Source organism: Ostrinia nubilalis, chromosome 10 (genome assembly GCF_963855985.1).
Source record: "Ostrinia nubilalis chromosome 10, ilOstNubi1.1, whole genome shotgun sequence".
Classification (NCBI taxonomy): Eukaryota; Metazoa; Arthropoda; class Insecta; order Lepidoptera; family Crambidae; genus Ostrinia; species Ostrinia nubilalis.
The window spans coordinates 14,103,051-14,127,744 of NC_087097.1; the positions used below are offsets into that span (position 1 = coordinate 14,103,051).

Here is a 24,694-nt window from a genome sequence, read left to right on the forward strand (position 1 = left end):
TGTGAGTTGTCGATAAAACTCTAAAGACTTTTGATCCCTCTTCACTGTAATTTAATAGAGTTCGAAGAAATGAGCTCACCCCAAAAATGTAAATTAATTGTCATAAAAAGTGACGAACATTAATAAAATTCGAAGTAAGCGATAGGTTAGTTAACACTAACTAACCTTTTAAACTTTTCATATTAGATTCACAATTTATTCACATCTTAGTTAGTAGAAAATGAGCACGCTCAAGTTCAATTCATAAATAAATAAATAAATAAATAATAATACTAAAAACCTAGTTACAGAGTTCAATTTGCTTCGAAATAAATATTCACCATACTTACAAAATCTATTGGGAGAGTCGCGTTTTAAGAACTCATTATGATTTGAATTGACTGATGGCAATATTACTGACTCTATTGTGAACAATGCATTTTTCAAGGTTTGCATACATTAGAAATAATTATCGTCTCTACCTATTCTTACATTATTATGAAGTTTAAAACTACTAACGCTGTATAATCATTACTACGGATCTAAACATATCTAAGTATTTTCCGTACCATTTGTGCTAGTACATTACTATTATGTTAATTAGTTTTCTCTACCATTTCTATTGCTCTACCTACAATATTGTCGAACTAGTAGTGGTTCTCGCTAGGGACTTGTCCCTAGGAGGCCATCGTGCGTGTTTTGTTTTCGATGTAAACTCGCGGAGATGAACAGGCCTGGTAGTAGGTATATACCTTGATCATCGTTAGACACCTACTTGAACGGGTATCGGATCATCGTATATTTTCACAAAATCAATATTCTAACCGTTATCTCAAAGACAACTTGAACAGAGTAAACATTATTCACATAGGTAGGTAGAGGTCGACACAAAGTTATCTATTTTGGTTAAATTAGACAAATATGAACAACATCCAGTAAACTCCAGTAGCAACGAGTATCGGTAAATACAGGAATGTTTGTCCGATTAGCAGCAATCTATTTACCAGCTCGATAACTCAGCCGTGTCTGGGACATGCTTTTAAGCTATTATTAGCTCGGAGATTTATAGCTCGAACACCGAATGAATGAGGAGCACATCCAGCACTTTCTATAAATTTCGCCGGAAAACGTATGGTTTATATGTATGTAGTTTTAATTTAGTTCTCTATACTGCAGAACAATACTCACCCTCAGAAGTGAATAGTTTCAATTAAACCAAAGCTTATAATGGATTTTAATGCTGCTAGTTTTTACTTAATACTGTACTCCACCGTTGCTGCCAACCTATTATATTTGCTATCTACTTTAATTTATTAGTATTAGTTATTAGTCGCTGCGTTAAATACATGCCAATATATTATAGCGTACTAAGTCTTACTCAACCGATATAATATATCTCTTTATCTCTATCCTATTTGTAAAAAAAAGCTTCATAGGTGCCCACAACACATTCAAATTTGTTATGTATGTTTGTGAACATACATAACAAATTTGAATCTTAGAAAATATTTGAAAAATAACATTAATTATTATTTAGTTATTATTCATGTTCTCTAATTTCTTTGAATGACATATTAATTTGTATACTAAAAACCGGCCAAGTGCGAGTCGGGCTCGCACACCGAGGGTTCCGCCGTACAAACGTAGCGGTTTACAATTTATGACGTATTAAATCAAATTACTTACTTGATTCCGTTGCGAGTAGTGGCGAATTTCAAAATATGCGGTATGATTATTTTTTATTTATTTATTTTTCCTATATATGCATTATAGGTAGGTACCTACCTCAGCGTTTTGAATTTTTGCGTTGATTTAGAATTTCTCACAGTTTAGAGGCAATTAGATTTAAGAAGTGTTTGATATGAATTTCAACTTTAATATCTCTACGCGTTCATGTGAAAAAGGGTAGGTAGTAAGTTTATAATTATTAAAAAAATATTTTATGTCATGTAAGCAAAAATAATATTTTAAATTTTATATAACTTCAAATTTATCATTTTCGCAATTTTTCCTTTATCTGTACTATATAACGTTGCTTCGTGCCGAATTTCAAGATTCTGAGTTCACAGGAAGTACCTTGTAGGTTTTGATTCCCTAGCGTGTGACGGAAATTCGTCTAAGGTGTCGGTATAAACTGCTGTATCTTTTGATCGCGTTAACTTAGAAGTTTGATTTTTTTACTTCTTAAAGGGACAATAGATCTAGGTATTTGGTATAAATTTCAATTTGATACCTTTATTCGTTCGTGAGAAATAAGGTAGTAAGTTTCATTTTATTAAAATATTTTTATTATATTATGTAACTAAAAAAATGAAATTTTCGCAATTTTTCCTATATTTGCATTATATGACAATGCTTTATGCCAAATTTCAAGATTCTGAGTTTACGGGAAGTATCCTGTAGGTTTTGATTCCTTTGCGAGTGTCGAAAATTTGTTGAAAATATCGACATAATCGGCTGTATCTTTTGATTGGCTTGGCTTAGAAGTTTGATATTTTCACAGCTTAAAGGGACAATAGACCTGAGTATTTCATGTGAATTTCAGCTTGATACGTTCACGCGTTCTTGAGATAAAGGGTCTTGACAGACGGACGGACGGACAACAAAGTGATCCTATAAGGGTTCCGTTTTTTCCTTATGAGGTACGGAACCCTAAAAAGCTAATATACCTCCCACAAATACTCATCTCTATTAAAGACACTGAAACTAATGATCAAATACGCCCCCAGAAATATCCTAAGGGCTCTACAATTTCCCAGGCAAAGTGTACTTAATTATGATTATGAATTTGATATTACTTCATTACATCTATAGAGATATTTGTGATCTAAGTACCTAATAATAATCTAAATATATATAAACTCAAAGGTGACTGACTGACTGACATAGTGATCTATCAACGCACAGCCCAAACCACTGGACGAATCGGGCTGAAAGGCATGCAGGTAGATGTTATGACGTAGGCATCCGCTAAGAAAGAATTTTACGAAACTCCACCCCTAAGGGGGTAAAACGGGATCCACGCGTACGAAGTCGCGGGCGGCCGCTAGTCTTGCTATAAACAAGGATTCATTTCATTATTTATCAAATTCAGATTGGAAATAGAAGCTGGTTAGTGAATATCGGAGAAAAGGGATTCTCAGCTATTTTGTTTCTCAAGAAAACATGTGACCTTTAACATTCCCCCATCTCATACCAATAAAGATCAAGATAATCTGAGGCAGTGGTTCCCAAAGTTGTCTGGGCTACGACTCATCTAATACAAGTTCCCACTCGGGACCCACCTATAGGAAATTTCGCCCGATGCCCAGTTGTTGGATCGGTAGGGTGGTGTGTCGTTCTACAGGCAGGGCCCACTCAATGTTCGCTCGCGACCCATAGTTTGGGAAACCCTGATCTGAGGGGTTTATCCCTACTTCGATTTTGGCAAATTGTTAAGACCCACGTCCCAACTATCAATAATCAATCAAATTAAAGGTACGAGTAGAGGTACCTACTGCATGAAGTGAATGATGTAAAACTATTCTAATAAAAAAAGTCCACGAAAAGTTTGCTGCATCCTGTTTTACACCCGTTCCGCGCAGTAAAGTTCGTAAAATTGTTTTTTTAACCTATTTAAACCTTTGTGATTGGTTCTTGATTACCTACCTATATTTCGTCAGAAAAGTACGTTGAATGATAAAAAAAGCTTACCCAGAATATGCTTATTCACTCGGACAAAACGAGTAAACAGGCATCTTCTCTAACAAAGGAAGATTCGATTGTTAGGGAATTTCGGAAACACTGAGTTAGGCACGGGGGTTCCACTACTTGGCTGTACGCAATATAGAAAAACCTAGTTACTATTACCACTTACTTGTAAGTAAGCTTACTTTGCATTTTCTTGCAAATAAACTCAAGAAACATTATGCCTACTAAACGCCATCATAACAAACCTCCTCCCTGACCCTATTTGTAAAATAAAATTGACCCGACAGGAAATTAACCCATTTCTTTTTATTCTGCCAACAAAACTACCAACCATTGTACAAATAATTTCACAACAACTCGTAATAAACCATTGTTTAAAACAAATAAGTTTTATCTTGACCTACATCGGTCCCAGATCAAAGATGGCGAACTTTCCCTTATCAAACCTATTTTCTCGTGCCTTCGAGGCATTTGGGTTCTATTACACAATACCAACTTCATTCCATTCATAGTACTTAGTGCCTACACATTTCACAGCTATCTATGAAATATCGATGAAATGGGCCATGGTAAATAAGTAGGTATTCATTTAAATAATAATTAGGTATTTTAATTCCTCTTTGATACAAATATTAATAAATAAGCTTATCAAAGGCTTCCGACGGAAAAAACAGGCTGACAATCCCTACAAGGATCATTAAAATTCTGTAAACAAACCTTGGACAGTTAATTACGAACCATTTTCCCATGTCTGCAGTTAATTTAAAGCCTTATTAACGCAACAAGAAAACTCATTAGCGAAAATTCTACTTATAAGTACTTTGAGGATAAACAAAAGATACCACGAAACCTTGCCACCTCAGATCATTTCTATAATCTGACTTTGCCACACACTTGCTCAGTGTGTATTAACACAGATAATAAATACTAGGTATTACACACCTCCGTATTCAGATTCCTACATTAGCAACGTGGTAGAATGAACGCACTTAAAGGTATTAAAAGAGTTGTGTTATGGTTGCACAGCAAATTATGTGCTTTATTTCAATTGTTTTAAAGCTTTAATTCTCTCCCCAGCGTACCAAGCGGACCCGACCATACTTCCCGATCTGGAGTCCCGCTGGGAACAGCTGGCCAGCAACATCTTCGAGTACAACGACACCCTACCACTGCACCTGAGGCCAGCAGTGGCGGCGAAGATCAAGCAGAAGTACTTGGGAGGAAAGCCAGTCAGCCAGGAGACGTACCCGCAGTTAGTGCAGGTTAGTTAAAGTACTTTTAAAAAATCTTTTACCGAGTTATTGTCAAAAGACAATGCCGGAAATGGGCATCTTTTTTTTTTTCGCGCGGCCATCGACCAAACCTTGTTTTTTGATTACAAAATAGTGTAATAAACCAAACTTACAACCCAAGTAACATTTTACTCCATTTAAGAGTTCACTAGTCGTTCACATGTACTCCACAAGCTGTGTATGTCAGCTGTATACGAGCTGTATAGCTTGCTATAATGCTTTTATAGAACCAGTTTGGGCACAAATTAGACAGCCTTAAGTTCACTATGGCTGTACATTAGCAGTATAATAGCATTATAATAGCAGTTTAAGTAGTAACATCGGACTTAAGGCTGACTTACGGCACTATATGGGACGCAGTGTGAACCATACAACGTACGTGAGTGTAATAAAGAGTAACAAGTGGCTAAATGCACAGCTTTCAAAGTTATAAAGTCCGACAAAAGTACTCCAATGCTACATAAAGTTCACGTGTGTCCTAAATTATTTCCACATTTTAATATTAGTTTGGTATTTGTACGTGAGTGCCAAGAGGGAAACAACTCGGGCGGATAATCATTTATGCAAATAATAACACGGGTTTTAAATACTTAATAATGTTAATGCCATTGGGAATGCAACTTTATCGTGAAATGTATACATATTTACAGCTAAAATATTTACGCGCCTCTGTAAAAACGCGATATTCATTTTAAAATATTTAAATCTGGCTGAGAGGAAATCTACAATTTTCAGTTTTTGATATTGTATTGGCATTATAATTATATTACGGTAATTAATTATAACATGAAACCAAAACTCAATCGCTCTATCTGCGAATTTTGTAATAAATCTGCATTAATTTTGGAGATTTATTTGGTAAATATTTTAGGTTATGTAGAACAAAATGGTGGAAATGAAATACGGCTATGTGAACTGTTATAACTCCGATTTAATGCGGTGAGCGTATATTAGGTTCACATGTGTTCTGTTAGAATGCTGTTATCTATATGAAGTTCCACATTTGTACCACTACAGCGCTAATGTCTATAAATTTATTCTAATGTGAACTTATGTACAGCTTTAAGATGTACCTAGTTCAGGTCAATTGTGTATCTTTAATTCTTTCAAATACTGAAATTTTAGAGATCCGCAATAAAAATTATTAATGTCCGTTAAATCGCCTAGCCCAGCTACTAATAGTCAAGTATGAATACCTAAAGCATCAGACGGTAGTGTTCCCGGTTTAAATTCGTTTATTAGCCTGACAATTTATTCAAAGCGGAATGAGGAATACGATTTTCAATAGCCCATGTTCTTATTTTTTTGCGAAAGGTTAAATAAATAATTGTCCAAATCAAAATTGTATTCACTATCACTAGAACTGCAATCATCACACTCTGATATCTGTATATTTTGAAGGGAACTTTCAGGTTCAGGCATAATATTTTCCTCTGCATCATGTACAGAACCACCATGAACAACTAAAAACAGGCTTGGGGAAAAGTGTAATAGAATATCACATTCACATTCATGTTCAGCTTAAAGCAAATAAGAGTAGTACTTGTGGACAAATAAACTGCTATTTATGTTAATGGACAACACATATAGTCCTTTTAACAGCCTACAGTGCACATGCGAACCATTGAAACACTTTTGTACAGATAGTAAAAAAAGGTTATTTAATTATCACAAACAAGTCCTACTACAGCTACTAGCTGTATAACAGTCTAAAACAAGTAAACATAACAGCCTTTGGCTTTATAAATGACCACGTGTGTTCTATTAAAATGCTAGCTCTATAACATCGTACAAGTAGGCCGTTAAACAGCGATTGCCGTATCTCTACCCTCCTATAATGCTCTTAGTCAGACGGCTGACTAAAGCAGCGTCGGACTGGCCATACAGTCGGGGTGGCATTTGCCAGCCGGGCCCCAGCCTGCGCGGGCCCCCCACGGCCTGGGTTGCGGGGCATGCGGCAACCGTAGCACAGGGGGCCCGCGCAGCGTGGCTCCTGTGCTACGGTTGCCCGCGTGCATGTCTCGGAAACTACGCGTCGTACAAAAAAATTGTACAGTCATAATTTGCAGAAAATTGCTTTGCCTACAAATATGTAAATATAACTACACTCGCGAGCAAAAGTATGGAATCACTTACATGAAGTTGTTTCCACGCGATCTTGTGTACTAACGAATTTGTTAGTAACAAAAAAAGTAGCACCATTTTAAAGATTAAACTTTTAGCTTTAAATTGAGACCAAATTCATTTAAATCACACCAGTATTTAAAAAGATATCCCGGTTGAAGTGAAGAAGTAAGGAAAAATACATGTATCAACTGTTTGATACGTCTCGACTCTCGAGTTGCGGCCTATTTACCCCCTATAAAAGCACATGTTTTCGATTTTTGTTTTTACACGTTGATCCATACACATCTCCGCTTCTTTTGACACTTTACCTGGGATTCTACACCTTCAGAAGCAGCACAAATCGTTGCACTATTGCAAGAAAGGCTCAGCCAGCGGGCTGTCGCACGTCAGTTCCACATAAGCCAGTCCTGGGTTTCGAAAGTGTTAAGACGCTTTCAGGAAACTGGTAGCTTTATCCCGAGACCAAGTTCTGAACAGCGCCGGTACACATCGCAGAGGGATGACCGTTTTTTCATGTTAACCTCTCTATGAAATCGTCATTTGACTGGTATCGACGTCCAACAAGAGCTCAGAAATGTTCGTAGGATAGCTGTTAGCGAGTGGACAGTTCGTCTAAGATATAAGCAATAGAATTTGACTCCAAAAAGGCCTGCCACAGGCTCGAAACTAACGGCAAGTCACCGATAAGCACGCTTCCAATTCGCTCGTACACATCTCGATGGGAAGTCGAGCAAGCCACCCCCATAAGCCACTGTTTCAGCGAACCAGCACTGCACAAATCGCTCCCCAGGCCGCCTATAGACCCGACCTCTTCGACTTCTGCATTTCAAACACAGTCTGCATTCAACTTTCAACAAAACTCGCCTCCATTACTCGCCTTCCCATCAAAATAAGTGCGAGCTAATTGAAAGCGTGCTTGTCGGTGACCTGCCGTCAGTTTCGAGCCTATGGCAGCCCTTTTTGGAATCAAATTCTATTGCTTATATCTTAGACGAACTGTCTACTCGCTAACAGCTATCCTACGAACATTTCTGAGCTCTTGCTGGACGTCGATACCAGTCAAATGACGATTTCATAGAGGGGTTCACATGAAAAAACGGTCATCCCTCTGCGATGTGCACCGGCAATGTTCAGAACTTGGTCTCGGGATACAGCCACCAGTCTCCCGAATGCGTCTTAAAACTTTCGAAACCCAGGACTGGCTTATGTGGAGCTGACGTGCGACAACCCGCTGGCTGAGCCCTTCTTGCAATAGTGCAACGATTTGTGCTGCTTCTGTAGGTGTAGAATCCCAGGTAAAGTGTCAAAAGAAGCGGAGATGTGTATGATATGAATTAACGTGTGAAAGCAAAAATCCGAAAACACGTGCTTTTATAGGGGGTAAATAGGCCGCAACTCGCGACGTATCAAACAGTTGATACATGTCTTTTTCCTTACTTCTTCACATCAGCCGGTATATCTTTTTAAATACCGGTGTGATTTAAATTTATTTGGTATCAATTTAAAGTAAAAAGCTTAATCTTTAAAATGGTGCCACTTTTTTTGTTACTAACAAATTCGTTAGTTCACAAGATCGCGTGGAAACAACTTCATGTAAGTGATTTCATACTTTCGCGAGTGTATTTGCTTTAAAATAAAGATTAAAGAAGTTATAAGCAAAAAATAAAAAATCCTTTTTCTCTAATTTTTTATTTAGGACAAAAAGTTATGTAAACATAATATTATTTGTAGGCAAAACAATTTGCTACAAATTATGACATAGCGAATTTTTGTAAGACGCTTAAAAAAGTGTTTTCAGCCCTTTTTTCAAGATGGCGGTTGCGGGACAAGGGTGGCGACCCCAAAAACTTGAGGTTAAGCTTCTATTGACCACATTGACCCACACATGTCCCAAAAATTAAATTGCGTCCTCTAATAAATGCAATACTCGGAAAATTGCCGGGAAATGACGGGAGTTTTATTTTGCCTTTTTTTATGTATTACAGTGTTTAATTCTCACAGTTTCATTCACGCGAATTCATTAAAACGAGACTTCGTTCTCTACTGGGGCAAAAACTGTTAGATTCGTTAATTATACAGTGTGAGTCACGATAAAGTGTACATATGAAATTAGGTGAAACTAGACCTATTTTAATCGACAAAAAAGAGGTCAAAATTTATTTGAGATTTTTTTAAAATTTTTTATATAATTTTTTTTCTTCCAATTACTTATTGTAAAGAAAACGTAATAGCTTTTAAACTAAGAGGTATATCCTGATAAAATAAAAACATGAATAATGCTAAATAACAGACGATACAAAAAAATACTCAGAAAATGCCAACAAATAATAAAAAATGATACTTTTTGAAAAAAAATCTGCTTATAAATTCGTGTTTTTTTTTGGTTATTTGATAAAAAAAAGGATTTAAAAGCAGATTTTTTCCAAAAATATCATTTTTTATTATTATTTGTTGGCATTTTCTGAGTAATTTTTTTTTTAGTATCGTCTGTTATTTAGCATTATTACTGTTTTTACAGGATATACCTCTTAGTTATAAAGTTATTACGTTTTCTTTACAAAAAGTAATTGGAAGAAAAAAAAATCTATAAAAAATTAAAAAAAAATCTCAAAAAAATTTTGACCTCTTTTTTGTCGATAAAAATAGATCTAGTTTCACCTAATTTCATATGTGCACTTTATCGTGACTCACACTGTATTAAATACAGAATCGGATCTAATCAAGGATGACGAAAACAGCAGCTTTTACGATCGATTCGAGTCATTAACTGCTTAGCTGAAAGTTCTCCTCTTTTAAAAAAAATGTTGATTGGCTAGCTTTTTATTATTATTTGTTATTAGTAAATACCTACTTATTATTTTACTTTATTTTAGTATTGTCTCGGGCCTCGGGATTGCGATCAGCCACCCGGGCCCTTCCGGCCCAGTCCGACCCTGGACTAAAGGATAGTTGTTAGAGTATTATAACACCAACAATCGTATAAAAGTATAACTCTACACTAGTCTACACTCCTATAAGTCCCTTAGACAGGTATAGGTGTAATTAATTGCAATAATACAGCTTATACATCACGAGTGAACTGTACTAATGCTTTAAGTACACATTGGAACTAAATGTGAACTCTTAAATGGAGTAAAATGCTACTTGGGAATTACATGTTTGTATACCTAAGCTACCTCTAAACTCAGTCTGAACTGAGTTACGAGCATTAGAAGTTTGATGATTTTACATAGGTACTTACTAGATTTGCTTTTTGCGCGCAAGTTTTGTAAGAAATTGCAACAAAATAGTGACATTGTATGTGTAAACAAACAATACCATCCATTAAAGGCTCCAGACTTCAGTATGAAGCAGAATCAGCACAATAAAAAAATAGGGCAATATTTTGATAACTACTATCAAACCCCCTTACTAATAAAACTTACACGCTCGTTGAACAGTGTTATAAAGTGACGTTTAGTATGGAAATGTCATTTTAAAACAGTGTACAACAACTGTGTAACTTTTTTTAAATGGTTGTTTTTAGTGTAATTAATTAAAGTAACTAGCCGTTACATTAAGAAATTCAAAAATCTTCGACTTTTCCTTAGGAAGAAATACAACTATCGCGATACGATCCGTAATTTCTGGATGATCATATTACAGCCTGTACAATATTCCCTTGAATCCGGTTACAAATATCAAGCACGAGATGAAATATGAAATTTCATTTCATCCCGACCGCGAGCCCTTGTCGTAACGTCAACCGGCGGACGGATGTGACGCCGCCTTGAATATTTATTTACGTAATCATAAAACGTGTGCGGAATACGTATTGGAAGAGTAAGTACAGTCAGCGTCAAATACACTCAACATCAAATAAACCGCACCTTCCGCGAGGCGAACTTTAAAGATTTTCTTCTGACACAATCATGCCTACCCCAACAATATTGGTGTTATTTGAAAGCCCAATAAAAATCCTTAAAGAAAATTTCTTAATAAATGATTAACATATACCACGAATGTGACTTAAAACACACACACGTGTCCTCTTTAATAGATAGATAGCGATTAATCCCAACTTAACAGTTTTATAGCCACAAAAGTTGACTCAAGCGTAACTACCAATTTTTTGAAGAAGTGACTCTAGATCCTTCTAAAGACACATTTTTGGGGTAAAAACCTTTTCTTTAATGAAATGAAGTTTAGAACTAGGCTTTTAAATGGTGCCAATATTGGTGGGAAGTGGGGATGCATACGTTTGAAAGTGCTTGTCGCGGGAGGTGCGATTTATTTGATGTCGAGTGTAGTTCGTGACACGAAAATTTTGACAACACAACCTTTATTTCCATTGTAACAAAGACGTGTTGCGAACTTTTTGACTACTTACTTTGGGTGCCACGAACTGCATGTGATCACGGCCGATGCAAGCCGATCGAAATATTTCAAATTACCTATCCGCGTATCGCGTTAAAACCTGTTTAAATAAATTAAATAATGCAAGACGAGAGTATAAAATTAATTATTGCCAAGAACTATTCAATGCTGACTGTACCTATATTAGGTACTTTCTAGGTACAATCTGTACAATATATGAGATTGTTACGCTCATCTGGGCACCATAATCAAAAAGGGTACCTACTCAACTTGTAGAGAACTTCATATTTCGAAAAGGTGCAACAGGTTCCTTTTATCATTATGAGTTTTTTTTTTAATTATTATTACCAACTGTTACCATCCTGATGAGTAGATAAAGCCTTGAAGAAAGGTTTTATTGATTTTATGTAATTTACGAGCACCACCTAAGTTACTAAAGTTCGTTTAATTCGCAAACAAAGTTTTAATATCGTTTCCAAATTACGTTGGAATAACTCCTGAAACTGTTGAGAAGGAAACGTTTTAAATGCTCTGCAAGGAATTTCACAATCCCTCTCCATCAGTTTTCAACAAGTTTCAGGGACAAAGCATGCATGTGTGAATTTCAGTATTTCACAGCGAACAAAAGTTTTGTAAAGCAGTGTAGGTGTCAACGTGAAATTGTGAACTCTGTCAGTTTATAATATAACGCGTTAGATTGTAATCTAACAGTGGGTTAGGTTAGGTTAGATTGTAATTTAACTACGTCAGATTGTAATCTGACGGAATTCACAATTTTACGGTGACATAGGTACGAGAATACTAAAATAAAACGTCATAATTTGCGAATTATCTACAAGGTACTACCTTCATTCATTCGCCCAGTTTCAGTAGCTTTAGATCCTGAAACTGTTGGTTCATACTTCATACTAGTCTATGAATGAATATAACATTTAAGTATTTGTATTATCAATTCCTGAATAAAACCTGAAATATCGTAAGAATAAAGTCAACCGTATGAATTTTAGATGCCATTTTTAAATGAATGAATGGGTACTTGATCCTTAATGAGCTTTTTTCATATGAAAGTATCCCCAACAAATTTTCGGCTCCGAGGTGGGGTGGGCCGACTGCGCCCACGCACTCCGCTCCGGCCAGCCGGTGCACGTGTACCGAGGCTCCGCCAGCCTGTCCCAGCTTATGAGCGGCACTGTGAACAACTATATTACACCTACCTTGAATATCTGAACTTACTTGAACACAGGCTCTCGGCGACCGCCTGTTCGGCTCCGAGGTAGGACGACTGGCGCACACCCACGCGCTTCGCTCCGGCCAGCCGGTGTATGTTTACCGATTCGCGCACCGTGGCTCCACTAGCTTGTCCCAGCTTATGAGCGGCAATAACAACAACTATGGTGAGTTACTATAACGCCTTAATCTGGTGGTTAACCACCATTTCCATCACCACCAGAGAAACTAATTTCTCTCCATTTGGAAGTTTGGTCAGACTCAGAAGTCATTATTTCTCTCCGCTTGGAAGTCCAGGGTTCTAAATTGTCATTAAGTATTACGGGAATTGGCAAAACACACACACCACAAACACTTTAAAAAAAGGTATTTTACCATTCCAACGTTTCGACTCGGCTGCACGAGTCATGGTCGCGGGCAGACCATGAAGCTACAGATAAAAATGGAGGGCAGAGTTTGGAACAAAACTTGAGTCAAATACCTACTTATACAGAGTGTTGATTTCAATACTCGCCATATTTATTTAGGTGATATATTATGACTTACATAAACGCATTATCCACCAAAAAATAAATTACAAACGAAAGTGGAATTTTTAGCGAATATTTTCCGTGCAACATCAACTGTACTATTGTAGCGTTGCAGTTTTGGCTGTTTTTCACAAATTGTTTTTCTTACTCGATATTTGGATTTGGGATACCACTGGCGACATCTATTGGCGTGATTTTGAATTAATTTGCAATAGATGGCGCTTTTTGCTCAGTCAATTCAAATATATTTTATTGAAACATTTCCTAATGTTTTTGTTTTGATTATTCTATTTTTTAATAGAATATTTTCAGTGTTCAGGAGATTGTTTTCATCATGGTTTTTATTAGTATTTGCTTTTTACCTAAGCGGCGAAACGAAACGTCTTGCGATGTCGATGACTCGCAGGCTGTCAGTTGAGCTGTCAAATCACTTTGGAATTTTGGTCGATCTTGCGCAACCGCAATTTTATTATTTTCGGGGATGTAATCCCCTGTGTTTTAAATCGTGTGTTGCAGAATGCATCCACGATAATTTCATAATATAATTTAAAATAATCACACATGAGGTAAGTTCCCGTCGGAGAATTTATTTATTTTTCGTGATTGATATTTTTCGTATTCCAGTACGTGGTATTTTATGTGATGGTTTCTTTCAGAAATTCCCTAAATTCTATTCGGATGAGGGTATTGGGTTGCTGAGGGCTGCGAGCGAAGCTCAAATTAGTGAACAGCCTTCGTAAGTATTTCTTTCCCATTGCGGGGTTTTTCATAACCTAATGCCACGTTCCACATGTGATGCTGACAGTGTATTTTTCGTTTCAGATGCGGGATTTCAAATTTTATATTTTATATTTCATATTTTACGATTTTACATTTCATATTTTAGATATTTCAATATTTCATATTGATTTCTATAATTATTACTCCTTTCTGAACTGCTGATCTCTTCGCATTTCCTCCTTGTCATCAAACCTCTGTCTCTGCAAGAGTTTGAACGCTTACCTGTCAAAGAGATGCAAGAGCTTCACCTGGCACTGCGCGCTTGAGGCCGTGGAGGACGCTGCTTGTAACCTAAAAGTGTGCGAGACCCGTTGGACCCCGGAAGAAGAGAGGAACGTTCAGGGTAACGGCTTATAACCGCATGGCTTCCAAGGTACCCACTTTTCCATCCTTCAAGTAGGAGTCTTTCCGACCTGACATCGCGCAGTTATCTTAACTAGTAGAGTCTTTTAATATTTAGGCTGAGTTTTAAGAAATTTGTAGTGGCAATAATATTCACCAAACCGAACCTAATTAACGACCCTGAATCCCTTGAGATTGGCACTATTACAGTAGTTATTATAATATCGTAATTGTTAACTATATACGAGCATACGAGATAAAAATAAATTGTGTCAATTGAGAGGGAGCTGTTTTATTTACATTTTCTAATTTCACACAAGGAACGGTAACTTATGTAAATTTCTGCAAGCCGGACAACCTCTTTTTCACGTGCAGACAATTCGCCATCTTCTCAGTCTGCACCGGTGGCGGTTCAATTCCAGTCACCAAGCCGCCAGGAAAAAATCCAACCTTGCAGTGGCGCCCATCTTTTGATGTTTATTATTGCCACATTTTTTTTATGAAGTTTATGGGTGATAAGCCAATAATAGAAGCAACATTGTGTGCTGACTATCCGCTCATACACTTCTATTTTATTGTTTAATAATTTTTATTAGGGAATCTCTCATGTGTGTGCTGTTGTTTGTCTTGTTTTTTTTGTAATTTATTTTATTTGTGATGCCCACATAATTTTTTTCAAGTTGTCAACCTTTTACATATTATTATGTTAACCATTATAACAGAGCGTACTACTCTATATGAGGTTAGTTTACATGATGTTAGGTTACATATTTTTTTTGTGTTGCAACCTCTTATTTTGTATATTGTGTTGGGACAAGTAAGTAACATTTGTTTGTTAGGTTATATTTATTTTATACCTACACTGCTTTTGGGCTTTATAGCTTATAACTTTTAGTTACTTACTTTAATTATATTGTTTTTACATACAAGACAAACACAGTTTAATTTTAATTTTAGTGTTTATTTATTTGTACTCATATTAAGTAAGTACATAATGTATTCTAAAGTACCTACCCGGATATTTTGTTACATAATGTTAACTGATAACTTCAATATTGTTTATGTACTTAGGTAACAAATTGCTTTTGTGTCACTATGGACATGTAACTTTTATTTCATGTTACCTAGTACACATTATTTTGTATTACATAATGTTAGCATAATATTATAATTTTTATTTGAAATTTTAATTAATTTAATTTGGCTATAATTTTGATAACTTAAGGCAGATATTCCTATTAGTTTTTAGGCATTATACTGCAGTGTATTATAAGGTTTGGTACATAATGTTATTACTGGTTAGTGAGTTGTTTGTGGGTACACTTACTAACTTGTTGATTTTTATACGGGAATAACTTAATTGTTTATTATTTTGGTTTTGATAACAATTAAAAGTTATTAATTTTAGTAAAGTGCCATTCTCTTGAATTTGTATAAATAAGATTAATAATTTTTATAACTAACTTTTGGAAAATATTTTTGCCACATAGTTTTTTTTCAAAAATAATTCATGATTAAGCTACCTTCTATAAGGAAGATTTTTTTTGAAATTATAGTTATGCCAAGGTTCTCAGTCGTAGGACTTAGGATTTTCTTTGTTCTGGGTAGGTAGGTACTTTGGTAACTAACTTGAGTTTAGTTTTTAGATTTTTTTTTTGACACAATCGTATTGTGTAATGTATTTCTGTTGGGAATTTGATAGATTCTTTTATAGCAAAATTTTTTTGGACACATTCGAGTTGTCGGGTATCTGCTACAGTTTTGCCTCGGTGCTTTATCTGTAACTTAAAGTTCAGATTTTTTTTTTCCAGAGATTTTATCTCTGTGTTTTTGTTTTGTTTTGTGTGAGTGCTATGTATCTCCTATATACATGCCTCGTTTGTTTTGTCTTTTCCAGGGATGACATCATGTGCTTTTATGCACTATTCCCTGTGTTTTGTGTTTTGTTGCGATGACGTCCAATTTATATTGTGGCCAGCGACATTTTTGTTCTGTGGTTTTTAACCCAGACATTTTTTCTAGGGATGACATGTGTTGAAATATACACTTTCCCTAGGGCCCACTGGATGGCTATTCCAGAAAATATGTTCGTAATGGCCGAAATAGCCTTACAACGTTACTGGGGATTCGAGTACCACTGGTTCACAGTTGGGACTCTATGGGGAATTTTGAATGCAGGTGGCAAGCAGTGTAATTTGAAACTGATGCTTACAGGTATGAAAGAGAGGTATGAAAGATGATTGTATGTTAGTGTTGGGTTTTATTTATGCTCGGACAGCAGAGATTGTTTTAGGTTTGAAGAACATCAGTCCTGGTAGTTGGTTTTCATCTGGTTTGTTTTGCTTAGTGAAAAGTCAGTTCGTTTTTGTTCCTGTTATGTCAGCATACCCTACAACTCGTTGTTTGTTTTTTCGATTTTTTTTTTCAGTTGAAGTTTCTGCTGGAACGTTTTCTTTTGAGGTCTTTCTGCGTTTAGACACATTTTTTTTCTTTTTCAGTTTGTAGTTCGCTGAGGGCAGCTCAGATTCTTTCTCCGTGCGAATGTCTAGGGGGGAGGGTATTGTAGCGTTGCAGTTTTGGCTGTTTTTCACAAATTGTTTTTCTTACTCGATATTTGGATTTGGGATACCACTGGCGACATCTATTGGCGTGATTTTGAATTAATTTGCAATAGATGGCGCTTTTTGCTCAGTCAATTCAAATATATTTTATTGAAACATTTCCTAATGTTTTTGTTTTGATTATTCTATTTTTTAATAGAATATTTTCAGTGTTCAGGAGATTGTTTTCATCATGGTTTTTATTAGTATTTGCTTTTTACCTAAGCGGCGAAACGAAACGTCTTGCGATGTCGATGACTCGCAGGCTGTCAGTTGAGCTGTCAAATCACTTTGGAATTTTGGTCGATCTTGCGCAACCGCAATTTTATTATTTTCGGGGATGTAATCCCCTGTGTTTTAAATCGTGTGTTGCAGAATGCATCCACGATAATTTCATAATATAATTTAAAATAATCACACATGAGGTAAGTTCCCGTCGGAGAATTTATTTATTTTTCGTGATTGATATTTTTCGTATTCCAGTACGTGGTATTTTATGTGATGGTTTCTTTCAGAAATTCCCTAAATTCTATTCGGATGAGGGTATTGGGTTGCTGAGGGCTGCGAGCGAAGCTCAAATTAGTGAACAGCCTTCGTAAGTATTTCTTTCCCATTGCGGGGTTTTTCATAACCTAATGCCACGTTCCACATGTGATGCTGACAGTGTATTTTTCGTTTCAGATGCGGGATTTCAAATTTTATATTTTATATTTCATATTTTACGATTTTACATTTCATATTTTAGATATTTCAATATTTCATATTGATTTCTATAATTATTACTCCTTTCTGAACTGCTGATCTCTTCGCATTTCCTCCTTGTCATCAAACCTCTGTCTCTGCAAGAGTTTGAACGCTTACCTGTCAAAGAGATGCAAGAGCTTCACCTGGCACTGCGCGCTTGAGGCCGTGGAGGACGCTGCTTGTAACCTAAAAGTGTGCGAGACCCGTTGGACCCCGGAAGAAGAGAGGAACGTTCAGGGTAACGGCTTATAACCGCATGGCTTCCAAGGTACCCACTTTTCCATCCTTCAAGTAGGAGTCTTTCCGACCTGACATCGCGCAGTTATCTTAACTAGTAGAGTCTTTTAATATTTAGGCTGAGTTTTAAGAAATTTGTAGTGGCAATAATATTCACCAAACCGAACCTAATTAACGACCCTGAATCCCTTGAGATTGGCACTATTACAGTAGTTATTATAATATCGTAATTGTTAACTATATACGAGCATACGAGATAAAAATAAATTGTGTCAATTGAGAGGGAGCTGTTTTATTTACATTTTCTAATTTCACACAAGGAACGGTAACTTATGTAAATTTCTGCAAGCCGGACAACCTCTTTTTCACGTGCAGACAATTCACCATCTTCTCCGTCTGCACCGGTGGCGGTTCAATTCCAGTCACCAAGCCGCCAGGAAAAAATCCTTTCTTGCACTATGGCTCGCAATAATGCAATACGTTTACTGTGGCACGGGCACCCATCGAGCTACGCGGATCGCTCGCTTATCGTGTTGGATAGTCTACTGAAGGATACGTAAAGTTGGTAGTGTAAATAGGTATTTTTCTTTGAATAACTAAAGTTAAAGTTCGTTTTAAATTAGTTTGCTGTTTCCTATGTGTGTGTGAGTGTATTGGAGCGCTTTCCGCCACTACCTACCGCGACGGCGGGAGTATTTTCTACACAAAATTACCAGATTATTCACTTCCTACATTAAAAAGGAATGTCCTTTAAGTTTAGAGCTAGAGCTAGGTACTTACCGATGCGACTTCAGATGCGTTTCCACGTGCCCTCCCGTAACAGTAAACCATGTTTACGTATCTAGGTACTCACGAGCACTGTACGTATGGTTAGGCATATTCCTAACACTCACTCACTATTACCACACTCACTATCACACGTTCACACACTAACTACTCAAAACCGCACGAGAAAACAATAAAAAATCGCAAATTTGCAATTAGAAAAGCACATTCGATGACCGAAGATCTTTGTTAACTAAAGATCCGTCCTATCATAATTAATGCTCTTATAGCAAGCTTCCAAAATACTCAAATGCAAATGATTTGTAGTAGCTCAATCGTTATTATTAAAACGATAAGAATATCAATACATTTTGATAGTTATTTCGTGTAAGTAATGAAATTAAGTTCATTTAAAATAATCACGAACATGATGCTGAATTATTTTATGTAAGTTATGAAGAATGGAAGTTTAACCTGAACCTAACTAACAGCCTAACAGTCGTTCAGGGAATTTAAATAAAACACCGATAGAAATTAAATTACGTTATTATTTTAAAATAAATTTTTACAGAGATAGAACACGGTAACGATAGTAAGAAGTTTATGTACTAGAAAACATTTATCAAGCAGAGAGGAAGAGAAAAGTTGATGTTACAAGGCAAGAAATAAAGAAATAGCGATTGAGTACTAGGAATTCTAAATACGAGCTAGATTTCGCGGAGCGTGCGCGCAGCCTCTCGACGTGGGAAGCAAAATCGGACTGATGAATGGAGAAAATCGATGATCCACGATTGAGCGCCGATGACGCCCGAAACACGAAGATGAGCGAAGTATGTATTGTATTCATTCAGTGCGAGACCGATATCCGTGCGGCGGTATTATTGTATTTAAATGAAAGAAGTGCTAAATGATAGAAATTTTGTTTAGATACTGAAATCAATCGAGTTTAAAAACAAAATCTTGTCTTATCTCCTATCGAAAGTGAAGGAACAAGAGTTTGCCAGTGTGTTATTTCTAGGTGTTCAGTTTGCGGTAAGTTAAGTTTTATTTTAATAATTACTATCGTAAAGACGTAAAAGTTATTAAGGTAGAGAGCTAGAAATGTAAGGAATAACGAACCCGTATGAAAGAGCATTATTGTCATCTGTTTACAGTACTTTTGAATGATAAGTAGGTACAAGCTTATCACACACATAAAAGCATGGTTTAATTTTTTTTTAAATGTAGGTTCTGTAAAAATTTTTATTTTGCTGAAGGAAGCAAATTCGTGTAAAAGGTTTTTTTATTAAAGACCTACTTAATTAATTAGTTTTTAGAACAAAAAATAAACTCGTAACGTGATAAGGTGTAAGTAACTAATTTACTCATTACATTTTTAGGGTAGATTTGGATTAAGCTCCGTCCAGTAGTCGTCGTTGAACTCACAGCTGATTGTGGCTGATAGTTGACTGACTCATGGGCGAGCGCGGGTAGTGGGGCGTGGGACGGGGGGCGCAGCGCTTGCCCGGGTCACCGGGTGAGCGCCGCGCGCCGTTTGCGTTGGGGGACTATTCTGCACTGTAGTGGTCGATTATGGAAATCGTAGATATTTAAAATATAATTTAAAAAAAAATTGAAGTCAGTTTTTTTGCTGATTCGTGATCAGAATAAGCTACTTAATCAACTCCCTAAATATGGCGGGTATTGAAATCAACACCCTGTATCTATCTCGCTCTCTGCGGCCCTACCTCTCTTTTTAGTGTGAACTGTAGTATTGCTATCTTCTGATTTAAATCTCCTTGTAAATTCTTCGAAATAGCCAATACACTAACCAAATCAGAAGTTAAACAAATAAATAATTAATATTTGAAACTAAGATTACCTAGTTAAATAAAAAATCACAAAATTGTCGGCCATTTAGGCTTAATGTGTTGGCGAATCAGGGAATTACAATCCCAATTCCTGGGTAATCGGTACCATGTGGCAACATCGGCCCAATCCGGCCCATCATGGCGGTTGTTTATTATTTTGTTTATTAAGCAGTTAATTTCGTTTGAGATTGTTTACAGGAAATAATCATTGTTTTATCACAAGAATTGGTGCAAAATTTTGTAGTGCGTGGTTGCGGTAGTACGTGCTGTCCTGGAAGTGACATAAGATTCCACGCGTAAGTGTTTATTTCGTGATTTCCGACATTGGATCATTGTAAACATTTTTCACATTTTTTACAGTAATTTCTTCCTAAAACGTTTTACCAGTAACTACACTTATCATTTTTAATGATACCTATGTCAAGAAATAAAGATTTTACATTGGTTTCATTGAATTTGAGCAATTTTATATTTTTTGTTTATTTAGAAAGAGCAAGTCTGCCCACAGAGAGCGAGATACTGATACTTAGTTTGTGCTTCAAGTAGGTATTGGGAGTCTGGCCTCCATTTTTATCTGTAGCTTCATGGGGCAGACTGAAGAGATGCGGCGTCGTCTGCTCGGTCGCGTAGAATTTTCTTCACCCACCCGCATAATTGCACAATATTTTCGTCCATGGTAGGTACAGTCAGCCGTTTGAGACGGCCAAAACGGTCCTGAGTTCTAGATTTCTAGTTCTAGTTCCTTTAAAGAAATATGATTGCATATTGTAGGTACGCTACAAAACTTCATTGAATTTCAATTTTAATGGATGTGGTGTGTGTGTGGATGTGTGAGGTTACTGCAATTCTGTGCATTTTCCTACTTTTAGCTCTCTGTAAGGGCAATAAAGTTATAACTAAGTGGTGTCCATAGCCGTATTTATTAGGAGTTCCATCTCGCGACACCGATGGCGGGGAACAATTAAAGAAATACCAATTATACAAGTGCTCAACAGCGAATCGAACTCATGATCGTAGCAAGTCCCAAATCCCAAGCGATCATAATCATTGCCACCACCGAGGCTAAGTATATCTATCTAAGAGTAAAATTATATTAAACCCTTTTTCTTTGCAGGTGTAAGCCACGCCGATGATGTTCTCCAGATCTTTAAATTCCCCGGAATAGATTTCGCTCAAACAGCAGATAAGAAAATGATCGAAGGACTCCTAGATATGGTCTACAGCTACGTTAGCACTGGGTAAGAGGCGAACACGCGTATCCTACTAATATTATAAATGCAAAAGTTTGGATGTCTGGATGTTTGTAACTCTTTGACGCAATAACTACTGAATTGATTTTGATGACACTTTACAGTATTATTGTTTATAACCCAGAATAACATATAGGCTATAATTTATGACGATGTGACAAACTAAATTTCACTCGGGTGAAGCCGCGGGCAAAAGCTAGTAAATCATATTTTTAGTACCTAAAGTTTCACTGTCTCTTTTCTTGAGGTCGTCGATTAATTATGCAGGGATTAATAATTAGACAAACAACCATGAATGACCTGGTTATAAATTCTCGTACCAATCATACTAACACCCGCTGGGATTCGAATCCTCAACCATCATCAACTGGAGACAGTCTGTAATCATCAGTCCAAGAGGCAATAACGCCAAAGGTCAGATTTCCGTGACGAATAAGTCCTATTTACAAATCGATGACATCATAGTTAGCACACTTACTTAATTAATTCACGATGACGTGGACGCACTTTAGACACGACTGGGATTGTTTATTTTTGATTTGCATCATGTTGTACCTACCTATAACGTTACATCAAACAGTGGCTGACGTGGCTTTTTTTAACTTGTGTATCTGTTACAGGAAATGTATGAAATCCGTCATTGTATACAATTCCTAGGAATTGTGTATAAGTCCTAAATTCACCCGGAAATGTGTGATGTAAATTATATTAGACACATTTCCTAGGAAAATTACACATTTCCTAAACAGCAATCGGAAATGTAATTAAGATATTTTTTTTTACACAAAATTATTTTTATTATGCCACTTTTTGTTCTCCGAAACATAAATGGCGCTACCGAGCCGCGGCAGCTGTGTATGTGTAAGGTCGCAAGTCTAACCTAACCTAACCGAGACTTTGTTATCCAGCTACAGGCTTAGATTAATAAAACCTAGATGGATAGTCTTCATACAAACGCTTCGTCAAGAGTGAGGCAAAAATCTTATGTCATTAGTGTCAATTTTGTTAGGGAGTGTAGACAGTGAAGGCGATTTTCCCGAAAGTAGGGAAATTTTTAATACGTTTTTAATTATTTTATAATTAACATAAACAAAACGCATCATGTACTTACTTATTTATTGAATTCAAAGTACCTACCTAATAACAATAAGATAAATCGACTTAAAAGTCTCGATTTCATAAAAAAGGAAGTGTATTTGTACGGCGAACAATTGGGAAATAAATTTTCTTGTTACTGGTATCATTCCCGTATTTAATTTTTGAAAGCCAAATTCAAGCTAAATACGCGTCGAATTGTAGTACCTACTTACTTATGAAATGTAACACTGGTCACTTTCTTTCGTTTTTCTGATGTATTTTAGATACCCTTTCACAGCACAAACCGTTTTAATTAATTAAAATTCGTCGGACGTGTTTACCAATTTTTCACTTTGACAGTTCATGTGACGTTTACGGGTGAGCCGTGCCGGCTCCCTAAAAACTGCCTCACCTTTCGTGCACTGACTATCTATCTAGGTTTTATTAATCTAAGGCTACAGGAGTATTAAAACCTTCATGCCAATAATAGTTTAATAAAAGAGATGTTAAAATTAGGGATTTCCAATACTTCAGCGTGATATGCGTGATGCCGAAAGAAAGGTATGCCAATAAATTTTAGGCAAATATTTTTTCGGCCAAAGTATAATAGTGCGAAAACAACTGTCAGGCTAAACAATAATAATTGTGAGTTAAAAGTACTTATCGGCCAATGTGGTTTGTTGGCTAAATGAAATTTTCCGATTTCACCCGATCACGCGACCGCGCTAGTGCCGCTTAGTTTTATACATTTCCTAATACAATATTGGAATTCTATAAAATTCCTAGGAAAAGTATACATTTCCTAGGATATGTGCGTATTAAAAAATCTCTGAAGCAATATTTTATACCTTTCCTAAATAGCTTCGGAATTGTATTCATTTCCTAGGAATAGTATACAATTCCTAGAATTCATACATTTCCTGTAACATATCTACCAACTTAGATTAATAAAACCTAGATGGATAGTCTTCATACAAACGCTTCGTCAAGAGTGAGGCAAAAATCTTATGTCATTAGTGTCAATTTTGTTGGGGAGTGTAGACAGTGAAGGCGATTTTCCCGAAAGTAGGGAAATTTTTAATACGATTTTAATTATTTTATAACTAACAAAAACAAAACGCATCATGTACTTACTTATTTATTGAATTCAAAGTACCTACCTAATTACAATAACATAAATCGACTGAAAAGTCTCGATTTCATAAAAAAGGAAGTGTATTTGTATGGCGAACAATTGGGAAATAAATTTTCTTGTTACTGGTATCATTCCCGTATTTAATTTTTGAAAGCCAAATTCAAGCAAAATACGCGTCGAATCGTAGTACTTACTTATGAAATGTAACACTGGTCACTTTCTTTAGTTTTTCTGATGTATTTAGACACCCTTTCACAGCACAAACCGTCTTAATTAATTAAAAGTCGTCGGACGTGTTTACCAATTTTTCACTTTGACAGTTCATGTGACGTTTACGAGTAAGCCATTCTGGCTTACTAAAATCTGCCTCACCTTTCGTGCACTGACTATCTATCTAGGTTTTATTAATCTAAGTCTACCAACTAAATAAGCAGTGTTGTTTTGCTAAAAAAAAATAAGTGGCGATCGCGTGTCGTCATCACAGGCCGGTATTATGCAAACACACTTTAGTATGAGATATTACCTACACTCAACAATAAATTCAAGCACGTGTTTGACAATATTATGGTTTCGTCTAATCTTAGAGTAGGCGCACACCGTTGATTTTTCGTCGACCGATAGTTTAGTCGGGCAGTTGATCAGTATGGGCATGTATGGGAGTGCGCACACTACGCCGATTCTATTTGGCCGATTCTTCATACAATTTAAAAGGG

General features: G+C 36.3%; 1 protein-coding gene across 1 annotated transcript in view; it reads left to right on the forward strand.

Moving 5' to 3' along the window:
- The window catches only part of LOC135075333 (carboxylic ester hydrolase-like), a 56,521-nt gene that overhangs the window by 24,935 nt on the left and 6,892 nt on the right, over window positions 1–24,694 (forward strand). The window contains exons 7-9 of the mRNA XM_063969750.1: window positions 4,747–4,931; window positions 12,688–12,838; window positions 21,634–21,757. Coding sequence (XP_063825820.1) covers window positions 4,747–4,931; window positions 12,688–12,838; window positions 21,634–21,757 — 460 coding nt within the window. The remainder of the gene's footprint in view (window positions 1–4,746; window positions 4,932–12,687; window positions 12,839–21,633; window positions 21,758–24,694) is intronic.